The sequence below is a fragment of the Sinocyclocheilus rhinocerous genome, unplaced genomic scaffold, assembly GCF_001515625.1.
Source record: "Sinocyclocheilus rhinocerous isolate Xijiao unplaced genomic scaffold, SAMN03320098_v1.1 scaffold1093, whole genome shotgun sequence".
Lineage (NCBI taxonomy): Eukaryota > Metazoa > Chordata > Actinopteri > Cypriniformes > Cyprinidae > Sinocyclocheilus > Sinocyclocheilus rhinocerous.
In genome coordinates this window covers 293,584-306,826 of record NW_015626381.1, presented here as the reverse complement: position 1 = coordinate 306,826, position 13,243 = coordinate 293,584, and the positions used below count along the sequence as shown (strand labels likewise).

Sequence of the window (13,243 nt, the reverse complement as noted above, 5' to 3'; positions counted from 1 at the left end):
TTTTACAATATGTAATATAAGTCTCTGGTGTCCCCAGAATGTGTCTGTGAAGTTTCAGCTCAAAATACTCCCCAGATCATTTATTATATCATTTTGAAAATGCTTATTTTGAGTGTTCAAAAGTAATCGGATCGGATCAAATCTTGAAAATGGGTTGTTCAAAAGAAGAAAAAAAAGGATTCTGAATTCGGATCAGATCACAAAATCCAATCTTCCTCGGTTTGTGTCGTTCAAAACGTTTCAGTAAGATTGGGATACTTTTGATCCAGAAAACCTGGATTATTCTGATCCCAGCAGAAGAGTGGATTTCAGGAACAAAAATGCAACTTTAAAACTGGTCCAAAAAGTGCAACATTTGTAACATGAAATAGATCCCCAAACAGCTGTCAATATCAAACAAATATATTATATTTAATTTAAAGTGGTTTTTTTTTTATCTCTGATTGTAAACTACATCGGCACAATCATCAGAGATGGTAGTTATTTGTGTAAATGCAATGCTAAACTAGAATGCAAAACATTGGCATTTTTTTCTCCATCAGCATGTCCCTTTAGGGGCTCCGTAGAGCACTAGTAATCCAGATTTGGAAATGTGGAAAAGTGTGTATCTGGATCAGGGTGATCCAATCCAATTTTGCTTTGAAAAACCGGCACAGAAGTAAGATGGGTTTCCTGATCCTGGATCGCAAAACATGGGATTTCCATTCTGATCCAGATTCAACTTTTTGGACAACTGGCCCCAGATAATAAAAAACTAAAAATAGGAAATAACATTATACAAAAAATATTTAAAGAAAAAATATGACTTTCTGTTGACCAGAAATGGTCATCATTTCATACATGTCCACTGTAGAGGACACCAGGACTAAAAGCATGTTTATTACGCATTTTGCGAGACAAAACAATTGAATAGGAAAATAAATTATATATCAGTATTCTTATGAAATATTAGATATTATTATGAAAATCTGGCCAATTATTACTCTCATTATTACACTTCTTTTTTTCAACATGCTGTCCCAACAGCACTTTAATATGCTAATTAGATACAGTGTATAGATAACAGTGTTTAATGGGAAAACCAGTTTATGGAAATTTTACACACATACTGCATAAAGCAAAATGGTATATCAAATCATTTTGTTATGTCTTTTACAACGTAGTTGAGAATCATCCTTATACAAAGTTTGGTATAAAAAAATCCTGAAACCTAAAAATCGATTGGTGATTTAAAAAAAAAAAAAAATCCCATTGCTTTTGCCTTTTCATGTCTTTTTTTTATTTTTTAGAAAAACTCCTGAGTCCTGGTGTCCTCTACAGAGGACATATTATAACATATGAATAAAAAATATAATTTTTCAAAAATGTTATTTTCCCATTTTTTCTTATGTTCTAAACAATGTAATGACATGAAAAAATACTAAACTCACAAAGCTTTTTTTCTGGGTCTCAGGAGGATCTTGTGCTATAATTAAATGCTATATGTAACAATAATGTGTTTTTTTTCCCTTTACGTAATCACAGTGCAGTACCGATGTTGGCCAGATCACAGTGGCGTCGCTGTTTCCCCGCTGCACAGTAAAACTTCCTGATTCAGCTGTGCGCTTTGTTTACATTCAGCAGATCATGTAACTGTTTGTGAAACGCATGTTAGAGTGTCTTATGCGTGAAACTCAGGGCATGTCAGGTGTGTGTGTGTGTGTGTGTGTGTGGTCTGACTCTGCATCATCAGGATTAACTCGCGTTCATTCAGTGCGCATGTGTGTTTCTCCTGAAGTTTCTCATGTAAGCAGGTGTGTTTCTGAGCTTTACCTGATGATTTTCTGCTGGGAGAGTCTTCAGTGCCACTGTAAAGTCATGACTGATTTTCCCAGCGCTGCAGATTCCCCACCTGATCGCCATGATGGCCTGTGTGTGTGTGTGTGTGTTACTGTAAGAACCAGCAGATGGCGACAAACACTATGTGCAGTATATACTCTATACTGCCTACTACTATTTTTGTTGTAAGTGAAAGTGAAACACATAATACACAACAATCGATGTTTCAAACAATATTATGCAACACTGTTGCTTGTGCTGGAAAATCCATCTTAACCCATTCAGACCCAAAGTATATTCCAGCAACACAAACAATATGACCCTGTTTTATTTATAGTACTCTAACTGCTGCCAGAAAACTTTTTTTTTTTAGTTATTTAAAATGTCCATTGGTTCTGAAGAGTGGCAAAACCCAAGTAATTATACTTAAAAAAAAAAAAAATCCTGTATTTAAAATGTAGCCATAAAACATCATTTTTAGTCAAATAAAAAAAGTTAGCAAAATTGGTTCTGAAGAGTAGCAAAACCCAGATAATTAAACATGAATTTGTTTTTAAAGAAAACTTTAATCCTGTACTAGAAATGTAGTCATAAATGATCATCAATAAATACACAAATAAGGTAATGAATAAATTTTTTTTGTTGTTCTCAAAAAAAACTAGTTATTTATAATGCCCATTGGCTCTAAAGTATGGAAGCCTGTTAAATTAAAAAGTAATTGCAACTTTTTTTCTCACAATTCAGATTTTTTTCTCTCGCAATTGTGAGTTTACATCTCGTATTTCTGACTTTTTTCTCAAAATTGCAAGATTTTATCTCGCAATTCTGACTTTATAACACACAATTGCCTTTTTTTTATTCAGTGGCGGAAATGGGCTTCATAAAAATAAAAAAGTAAATAAAGTTCGTAAAATTAGTTCTGATGAGTAGCAAAACCCAGTTAATTATACATATGATTTTTTTTCCTCCAAGAAAGCTTGTACTCTAAATGATGTATATTTAAAAGAAATCAAGTTATTTAAAATATTACATATGGATTTGTGGATTTAAAAGTAGAAAATCATGCTTCATGGCTGTGATGTAAAACTGAAGGCTATTGGCTATTAAATGAAAAATCATTTGCACCTTGAATGCATCTGCAAAATGCATAAATGTAAACAAGCGCATTATATTGTGGTCTACACTATTTTGAAGTCAGCATCACTCTTTTGACTATCATAGTGAATTAAATAAAGAGATTCCACAAATTCCGCTGTGTTTGTGTCACTTTAATTGCATACAATTTGTCTCCACGACTACACACACAAGACTTTTCATTACACACATGTTCAAGCATGATTGTTTCTTTGCACCATCCAGTCAGGTCAATCAAGGAATGGAGGCCAGTCATTGGCTGTCCTGCTCATAAACCACGCCCACCTGTCTCCGGGCCTCATCCATGATCTCGATGAGCAGCTCTGAGTCTGTGAGTGACATCTTGATGCTCTCCTTCAGTCCTGCGAGACAGATCATATAAACATCATCCTGACGCAGAGCTCATGCTCATCTCATCATAACAGCAGGTTTAACGGAGCGTCACCTTTCAGCAGACAGCGCCTCACTTCCTCCGCCTCGTATCTCAGTCCGGTGCTGTTATGGAAGTTCAGAGGCAGGCCGGGTTCAGGAAGAGGGAACTCTGTCTTTTTCCCGTTCAACTCCAGAACGGTTGGGCAGTGCATGGGATGCGCCACCTAGAGCACAGAGACGAGAACAGATCTAAAACTGCATTATTCTGCATCAAATGGCATTAACATAACAAAACTTAGTTCTGTCATGATGACAACTCTCGGAGGGATTGGCATGGTAATGCACATGACAATGTTAATGTATTTGGTCTTGGCAGAATAGATCTGCTACGCTGCTGCGGCAGAGCAAGTACCGAGACTTGCTACTGCCAATACATCCACAACATGCTGCTGTGAGCATGTAAGAAATACTGCTGCTGCAAATACAACATACATGAAATAACCCCCATATAGCATACATGAATCCAAATATAACATACATGGAATAACCCCCATATACATGAATCGTACATGAATCACCTCGTAGCAGATCTATACAGGTGGAGCTGGGGAAGGTGGAGGGTTTGTGAAGCAAGCTGCACTGCTACGGCAGCACTAGTCATATATTTGAATGTTGAGCAGCGAGCTCATTGGCTACCGATACAGGAGAGAACCAATCAGCTGTGCCATGTGATAATGATGTCATTAGGTCAGATTGAGTTAGACCTATCGGACTGCGCCATCTAGAGTTTCATGCCAGAACTCTGTATTTTATTTACTAGTGACCATATCAACAATATAAAGAGAAAATATTGTGCCAAAATTCAGAATCTTTATTCAGAATATATATATATATATATATATAGTAAAGGAGGAAAAAAATATTTATGAAACAAGACCACAAATTTGTACCAGACATGTGTGGAATTAATTTGTGAAAAAATAAGAAAAATCTGAATCCCAAATGGATTTACACAAACCTAAATTAAGTTTTGATATATTTACAGTAGGAAATTTACAAAATATCTTCATGGAACATGATCTTTACTTCATATCCTAATGATTTTTGTCATAAAAGAAAAATCATTAATTTTGACCCATACGATGTATTGTTGGCTATTGCTACAAATATACCCCAGCGACTTAAGACTGGTTTTGTGCTGCAGGGACACAAATATGGAAATAACTCTTACTGTACCTTCTGATCACACTGACACAAAATGTCTAAAGATTCTTAAATCAAGATACATTTACTTGAGAAGCAAAATGACATCAAACAAGTCAAAATGAACAAATGAACAAAAAGCACACATATCTGCCAATAGGATCAGAAAAATCAACTTAATTCAAATGGAAAGCAATTGACAGATATTTATTATATATATATATTTTTTATCATAAACTCCCTTCATTTTGTTACATTTCTCAGAAAACAAGACTTCAGATCTTAAATTTGCATTTTCAGTAAATGTAACTTTATTTTAAGGTTGCTTATACAGTATATTTGTACTGAAAAACACAAATACAAATTTTTTTGCAATGCATGCAACATTTAATGCCGTGACTTTATGAATTTAAGACTTTCTGCTCTGATTTAAGATCTTTTACTTTTGAATGTTTTGAAACTTTCTGAAATCTAAAACTAGTAAGAAGTACCGTTTAAAAAAGTTAACTGAAATGTTACATGAACGACGTATAAATCACTTTGTGCTAAAGTTTTGAGAACGTTATTAAAGACCAGATAATTTTAGATGAACGTTCTATTAATGCTACTGGAAGAACATTTGTGACCCTGCAGCACAAAAGCAGTCTTAAGTCGCTGGGGTATATTTGTAGCAATAGTCAACAATACATTGTATGGGTCAAAATTATACATTTTTCTTTTATACCAAAAATCATTAGGATATTAAGTAAAGATCATGTTCCATGAAGATATTTTGTAAATTTCCTACCATAAATATATCAAAACTTCATTTTTGATTAGTAATATGCATTGCTTAGAACTTCATTTGGACAACTTTAAAGGCGATTTTCTCAATATTTAGATTTTTTTTTTTTCACCCTCAGATTCCAGATTTTCAAATAGCTCTATCTCGAACAGCTCAGCTTTCAGATGATGTATAAATCTCAATTTTGAAAAATTGATACTTAAGTTTTGTGGTCCAGGGTCACATTTGTTCATTAAGAGAACATTCCCTTTACAAACTAAAAAAAAAAAGCCCTTTACGAGCTAAGAACCATCTCAGATAGATGCATTTTGCACAGTGAATATGCACTGTAACTAATGCGATGGTGATATTTACTGTACCTGAGGGCAGCAGGACTCCCGTGGCGTGGATGGATTCTGGTCTTTCCCCCTTGAACACCATCAGAGCGAACTGCAGGCAGTAGATGCCGATGTCCATCAGCGCTCCTCCGCCCTGCTCCTTCTGTGTGGCGCGCTCGCGGTCCAGCAGAGGAAGACCGAAATACACCTTCACCATCTTCACCTGCCCCACGGCGCTCTCCGAGAGCAGCCTGCCGACCTCAGCGTACACGGGAAAACACCTGGACCAGACCGCCTGACACAGAGAGAACACAGATGCCATGTTTCATTTCAGCTGGCATGAGAGTCCTCACTCTGTTCTTAAAAGCTGTCACCGGAGCGGTACACTTTCAAAAGGTACTAACATGTACTGTATCATTTAGGGGCAAATAAGGTACAAAGATGTACCTTTTAGTATGTGTACTGTCAAAATCTATTTCAGTCAGTTGAATATATCTATAAGTATTACCAAATAACTAAATTAGAGAATCACAAAGAGCATGTCAACATAATTAGGTGAAAATAAATAAATAAATAAAATATTTTTTTCTTCTTCTTTTTTTTTTTTGCATCAAGACAATTAAGTGATTATTAAGGTTTTTTAATTTTTTTGCATCATGAAATTATAAACACATTTCCCTTAACTTCTCATTACTGGAATGGAATTAGAGGGAAAAAAATAATTGAATGAATTGTAATGCATTTACAAATAGCGGTAGAAAATCATTAGATTTTGCCTTGTTGTAAAGTTTTAGATTAATGCTGATTTTAATTAAAAGATTTTGTTTTCATAATAATAATTGAATGAGAATCATGATTACGAATAATGAGAATTCACAAAAGTAAAATGCAATAAGTTAATCAGAATGTGGGGAGAAATGTGCATAGTTCTCATGAAAATAATGTCACAAGTAGATACTGTAATTATATATATCATAATGGTTAAAAAAAATAGGTTTATTTTCTTACATCTTTCACAAAAATTGTAATTTTTTATTATTATTTATTATTTCAGAATGTGGTGAGAAATGTACATAATTCTCATGAAAATAATGTCACACTGCAATACATACACTGTAAAAAAAATCCGTAAAATATACGGTAAAAAAACGGCAGCTGTGGTTGGCAGAATTTTACCGTATAAAAATACGGTAGCAACATTTTTTAGGGTTTACGGATTTAACTTAAATTTACAATTAAAAAACGGATTTCTTTAACTGATGTAATGTTAATATACCGACCTATTGAAGTACTGAAATCTTGTTTTGTATCTACACTGATAACCATCAAAATCAGGTGGTGATGAAAAAGTCACATAATGAACCAAAGCTCACCACAAGCAGCTTTTCTCACAAGTTGAGAAGGCCAATACTAATATATATATATAGATACATATAGAAGTTGCACAGTGTCATTCACACAAACACTAAACACCATCATGGTGACACTCATAAAACTGAAATATGCAATAAACATTCATTTAACAACATTAGATGTAACACACAACCCTAATAAACATAGCTGATAAGAAAAAAACTAAGAAACATAGTTATTTCAAAGAAAATCATCAAATTTGAAATGCAACGCAGGGAATTCTGGGAGCATCAATTTACGGTTTTTCCCTGTAAATTATACAATCTTTTTCACTTCCAAAAACGGTAATTTACTGTAAAATTGTCTGAAATGTCTATTACAGTTTTTCACCATATATAGTAGGGGAACTTACCGTTTACCGTTTAAAAAGGTTTTTACTGTAGCATTTTCACAGTTTTTTTACTGTTAAAATCACGGTCATTTTTTACAGTGTATACATACATACATATATATATATATAGTGAAATATAACCAGGCCATGTTTTCATAAGATTCCCTCCACATTATTGGGCAGAATTAATCACAGATTCATTAATGAGAGCAGAATGCAACTAAATTACAAGAGTGATGCTGTTGAAATATCTGGGCATTAAAACTCATATTAGTGGAGACGGACGTCATTCTGATGATGACACAGACACGGTTTACTCTGTTTTGGAGTATGTCTTATACAGGGACCTCAAAACGTGTCTGGACACTTTCATGTCTTATATGGAGAACTCAGATAGTTCTTATGCCTCTGTTGTTCTTTGTCCAGTCTACATGAGTAGATCAGGTCTTTGTGCTGGGTTTACCTCCATGAGGAAGACGTTGTTCTCCCGGGCGGCCGAGACGAGCTGTCTGACCTCTCGGAGGTTCATGGCGAAGGGTTTCTCGCACAGCACGTTCTTCCCAGCGTTGAGGAACAGCAGACCCACCTGCAGATGATGTGTGTGCAGAACGCCGATGTACAGCACATCTGACAGGAGACGCTCGTCAGTGATTCTGAGGGATTCAGTTCTGTCCAGCTCTGTCTGTTTACTCACCAATATTTGGATCCTTCACCAGCTCCTGGTAGCTGCCGTATGCTTTTGGGATGCCATGAGTTTTTGCAAACTTCTCTGCACTTTCTAGGCTTCTTGCTGCAACTGCAACTATCTATAAAACACACACAGACAGAAAAGTTAATGATTAAATCAGATTTTAAAAGCAGATGCTTGGTTCGGTCTGCATTTTTTATTTTATTTATTTATCCTTTATTTTACCAGGAATTATCCCATTGAGATATAAATCTCTTCTGCAGGGAGTCCTGGCCAAAATGGCAGCACAGAAAGTTTCACATAAACAGATCAGACACACATAAAACCAGAAAAAAATATCCAGCAACATATAAAAATAATTCCATAAACCATTCACATGTTTCTTCCAGATTGGACTCCAAAAGGTTTCTAAAAAATATTTAGAGATGGAATTGCTTCTAACATCATAACACTCTGCATTTCATTCCATAAACTAGGACCATATGAGGAAAAGGCAGTTTTGCCAAACTCAGGACATACTCAAATGTAATTTAGAAGAATTTCTAGTCCTATAATTACAAGTATAATATGATAAGAGATTACAAGTTGGCAGTTTACCTACAGTAATAATGCCTTGGCAATAAATAGTAGCATAAGTGGGAACGTGAAGATGCATTCATCACAAATCGTATTGCAGCATGATATATAAAATCCAACTTCTTTAGTAAGGATAAGTTTGCATGCATATAAAGTACACTCAATATGCTATTATTGCATACTGTTTTATAATGCACTACAATACTGAGTTGCAAATATCCAAAAATTTTTGCACTAAGTTGCCTATAAATAGCATCTAACAACTATTTACACTGATTGCAAAGTAAATACTGCTGTTTTCACTTAGTGCAAATAGCCGCTGTCTTTTTAATATACAGCACTGCAGTTTGCATTCTGAACAGTTACCTGAAACTAAATGTCTGTGCTTGTGTTGAGTGTTTCTGTACTCTGCTTATTCTTCACAAAGATGTGTTTAACCCATAAGACATAGGGTCAAATAGGATATAACTTCAGTTTACATTAATCTTTTCATTGGAACGTGAAGATGCATTTATCACAAATCGTATTGCAGCATGATATATAAAATCCAACTTCCTTAATAAGGACAAGTTTGCATGCATATAAAGCACATCACCATAGTCCAACACTGAAAGGAAACAACTTTGGATAATTCTCTTTTTTGCTTCAAAAGGAAAGCATTTCTTTATACGAAAGAGAAATCATGGCTGATGTTTCCAGCTCCACAGATTCCCCAGCGGGTTGCCATGTTCGCGCTGACCTTCAGACTGCATGCAGTTGCATGTGCGAAGCAGGCTTTTATCTGCGGTCCAGAGTGCAGGTGAGGACGTCATGTGATCTGATAAAGTGTAACTTTGAAGTCGGAAACAGTTGTCAATGTCTCTCTGTAAATGTCTTTTTTTGTCACAGTGGATTGATGAGCTCATTATGACTCAACACAAATCAGATCCTCGTTAAATGTGCCAGCTAATGATGATCAAGCATGTTTATGTTTATTTGTTTGTAAAGTATGTCAAGAAAACGTTATGTCACTCCGGTGGAGACCTGCCAAATTCACATTTATGTAAGTCTTACTATCACAACAGGTCTGCCTGAAGCTGCCAGCCAGCCACTGGTAGGTCACGTGACCAGCCACTGGCAGCTGCCAGAATCAGACTGGCAGCTGCCACCAGCCACTGGCAGGTCACATGACCTGTCAGTGGCGGCTCCTGCCAGCCAGTTGAAGATTGAACCCCCTCTCAACATCTGCTCAAATCTGATGTGAAGTAAGACACATCAAACCCACGTGAAAAACAAAACATAATTAAAATGAAGCATTTTATATTATATTAGCCTATTCTAAGTAGTCTATGTCTCTATTTCCTTATTTGTACATTTGAGACTCATGGGTATTTAATAATAAAGTCGGGTAGGTTTAGGAAAAGGTGTAGGAAGGGTTTTATTGTCCCAACTAAAACTAACTAACCCTAACCCAATAAAACAACATCTATTTAATCATTTTAATAAATATGATCATTTACACTCAATATGCTATTATTGCATACTGTTTTATAATGCACTACAATACTGAGTTGCAAATATCCAAAAATTTTTGCACTAAGTTGCCTATAAATAGCATCTAACAACTATTTACACTGATTGCAAAGTAAATACTGCTGTTTTCACTTAGTGCAAATAGCCGCTGTCTTTTTAATATACAGCACTGCAGTTTGCATTCTGAACAGTTACCTGAAACTAAATGTCTGTGCTTGTGTTGAGTGTTTCTGTACTCTGCTTATTATTCACAAAGATGTGTTTAACCCATAAGACATAGGGTCAAATACAGGACGTCATGTGATCTGATAAAGTGTAACTTTGAAGTCGGAAACAGTTGTCAATGTCTCTCTGTAAATGTCTTTTTTTGTCACAGTGGATTGATGAGCTCATTATGACTCAACACAAATCAGATCCTCGTTAAATGTGCCAGCTAATGATGATCAAGCATGTTTATGTTTATTTGTTTGTAAAGTATGTCAAGAAAACGTTATGTCTCTGAACAGTTACCTGAAACTAAATGTCTGTGCTTGTGTTGAGTGTTTCTGTACTCTGCTTATTCTTCACAAAGATGTGTTTAACCCATAAGACATAGGGTCAAATAGGATATAACTTCAGTTTACATTAATCTTTTCATTTCAGTGCACTTTCAGGATTACTGCACTGAGATGATTAGCTGGAAAGAACTGCAGAGGCCTACTCACTGTTATAAAACACTGCAAGACGAGCGTTATGAATGCTTTTGGTGTTTGGACACAATGTTCTTTCCACTGCTGGCTATTTGTGAGAATAGCTGGACTGTGAAAGGAATAATTCACCCCCAAAAATAAAAAAATAAAAAAATCCTCATGAGTTATCTAAAGGACTTTTATGGTACATAGTGCTTGAAGCTTTTTGTCTTTTTAGAAGCCCCACATGTTTAAAAGTTTATAGCAACATAAAGATGAGTAAATGATGACAGGGTTTTCATTTTTAGTTAAGAAATCTCTCATGCATTTTTAGTTGTATTTAAGCATTAAGGCTTAACAAAAACATAAAATCATAATTACAGTATGATCATCAGAGAAAATCCCTTTAATTAGCCTATGTGAGAGGAAATAGGCCTACATATGAGTTATTATGCAATGAAATGGCATTCAGTAATCCTGATCTAAAAAAACCACTACAAGTCACAAAATGCACAAAGATGAGGCCACACGCTACTCTCTAAGCCATCAATGAGAAGATTTGTCTATTTTTCAAAAAACAGCTTAACTCTTATTATTAAAGTTCTAAGGTGTTTAAGCTGTTTTTTACTTGGGGCTGTGAAATGTATTTTGTGATGTGGACTGGACCAATCTCTGAATGACTAATTCTTAGTTATGCGATGCAGCAGATTCCTTGCTTGTTTGGCATTGGGTTATTTTGCAGATGACTTTATCTAAAGCAATTTACAGCGCTTTTACTCCATGCTCGGAGCTCCAGGGGCGTTTAATTGTGCTCCTCTGCAGCGCTGCAGATCGGGAATGAGGCTTTGCGTGTGTTTTTTTTTAATCACCTGTCAAGTAGAAACCCAGCAGAGAGCGTTTATGTAGTGTAGTGATAGAAGGCCCCCTGTCGCTCCTCTCTCCTGATTCTCGGCGCGGTCATTTCTCTGCTGAGCTGGCGTTTAATGGCTTAGAAATCTGTCAGTGCGACACACAACACTGGGAAGACAAAAGGATTCCAGTGAATTACAACCGACTCAGGGATGGTGTGAGGAAGAATCTTGAGCTCCGATTGTTTTGGAATGTTTTCAGCTTTTGAAAATGGAACTTTGGCGCATTGTAACTAGTAACAAAAAAGATGGAGCAATGTAACAAACACAACACAATGTAACCAGTTCTGAATGTAACAAAAGTCTGTAGCTCCGCCCCTTTTGTTGTCTTCTTTTTTCCGTTTTTATTTCCACAGCTTGACGGTAAAGTCGTACGAATTTATAAGTCTCGTTTTCCCGGTCTAATGACATTGTGACATCTGCTTCTATATAGGCTTAATCAAACTTAAATGATTTGGACTTTAATTCAAAAGTCCAAATCCCAAAAAATGTGAGTGGTGTTCTGTTTGGCAGCCGTTTTATTTATCGTATTTTATTTATGGTGTCAGGACCTTCCATTTCAATAACTAAAATGAGCATCATAAATTGAGCCTTTTTAGCTCAAATGAGGCTAGAACCGCTGTATTTTTGTGAATCGGGATGACAGGATCATGTTTATTTGCAAAACATGCCAGCTTGATTCCAGTGCAGAAGTGAACATTCAGGTTGGATTAGCATTTACTGTAAAGTACTGGATGTGGAAACACAGTTACTGTGCATTAAATGAATCATGAACAATAAAGAAAATGCGAAGGCACCATTGTTTTTATTTGATTGCAGAGTTGATTCATGCTTGATTCCTGCATTAACCAGCAAAAGCATCCAAGAAGCCTTTCAAAACATGAAACATCATTATTGCTTTATAATAATAATGTTGTCTCTCGCATCAAAATCCAGCCACATATTTGTGAACGGTGCTTGATCTGTGCAGATTTCTCTCCTGATTCAGAGCAGATGACTTTAAACGTCTTAATGATGGATTTGTTGTTTCTTTTGTCTTCTCAAGAGGTGATGTTTTTATCAGCTGTTTGGACTCTCATTCTGACGGCACCCATTCACTGCAGAGCATCCATTGCTGAGCAAGTGATGCAATGCTTCAAATACTCATTCAGAAACTCATCGACATATTGGATGGCTTCAGAGTGAGTATTTTTTTATTCATTATTTTTTTGGGTGACCTAATCCTTTAAAGGTGAAATCATGAAGAGGTGAGCATCATAATGCATTATAAATGAATTCAAAATTATTTTTGACTAGATATATAATGCATTGAAATATGTATTATAAGGCATTATAGTGAATTATTTGTGCATGAAAAACATAGGTATATGAATGACAGGGGTAAACCATGTTTCTCATTCTACGCTATGAGAGCTGAATTACATAACAGTGATCGATACCCTTGAGCTCACAGGAGTCCCTGCATCAGCAGCACTGCAGTCAGGTAGTCGCGACACTGTGGTAATGTGAAACCTTCAGC

The 13,243-nt window shown here is 35.7% G+C and overlaps 1 protein-coding gene across 1 annotated transcript; it reads right to left on the bottom strand.

The window, feature by feature from the left end:
• Window positions 1-3,071: 3,071 nt before the first annotated feature.
• Window positions 3,072-9,363, bottom strand: LOC107713116 (trans-1,2-dihydrobenzene-1,2-diol dehydrogenase-like). The gene is made up of 6 exons (XM_016518554.1): window positions 9,307-9,363; window positions 8,067-8,178; window positions 7,836-7,999; window positions 5,594-5,923; window positions 3,398-3,548; window positions 3,072-3,314 (listed from the first exon to the last, which is right to left on the bottom strand). Exons 1-6 carry the CDS (start codon window positions 9,361-9,363, stop codon window positions 3,205-3,207), a joined length of 924 nt encoding a protein of 307 aa, XP_016374040.1. The 3' UTR covers window positions 3,072-3,204.
• Between the last annotated feature and the right edge of the window lie 3,880 nt (window positions 9,364-13,243).

Bases quoted from the DNA above. Each gene is read 5' to 3' on its own strand.
- LOC107713116 (XM_016518554.1), bottom strand. From the start codon at position 9,363: ATGGCAACCCGCTGGGGAATCTGTGGAGCTGGAAACATCAGCCATGAT. The intron at 3,549-5,593 runs GCTCGTAAAGGG...TCTGTGCTCTAG, and splicing joins TCTATCTGAGATGGTTCTTA to GTGGCGCATCCCATGCACTG. The intron at 3,315-3,397 runs GTGACGCTCCGT...TCTGTCTCGCAG, and splicing joins GAGGCGCTGTCTGCTGAAAG to GACTGAAGGAGAGCATCAAG.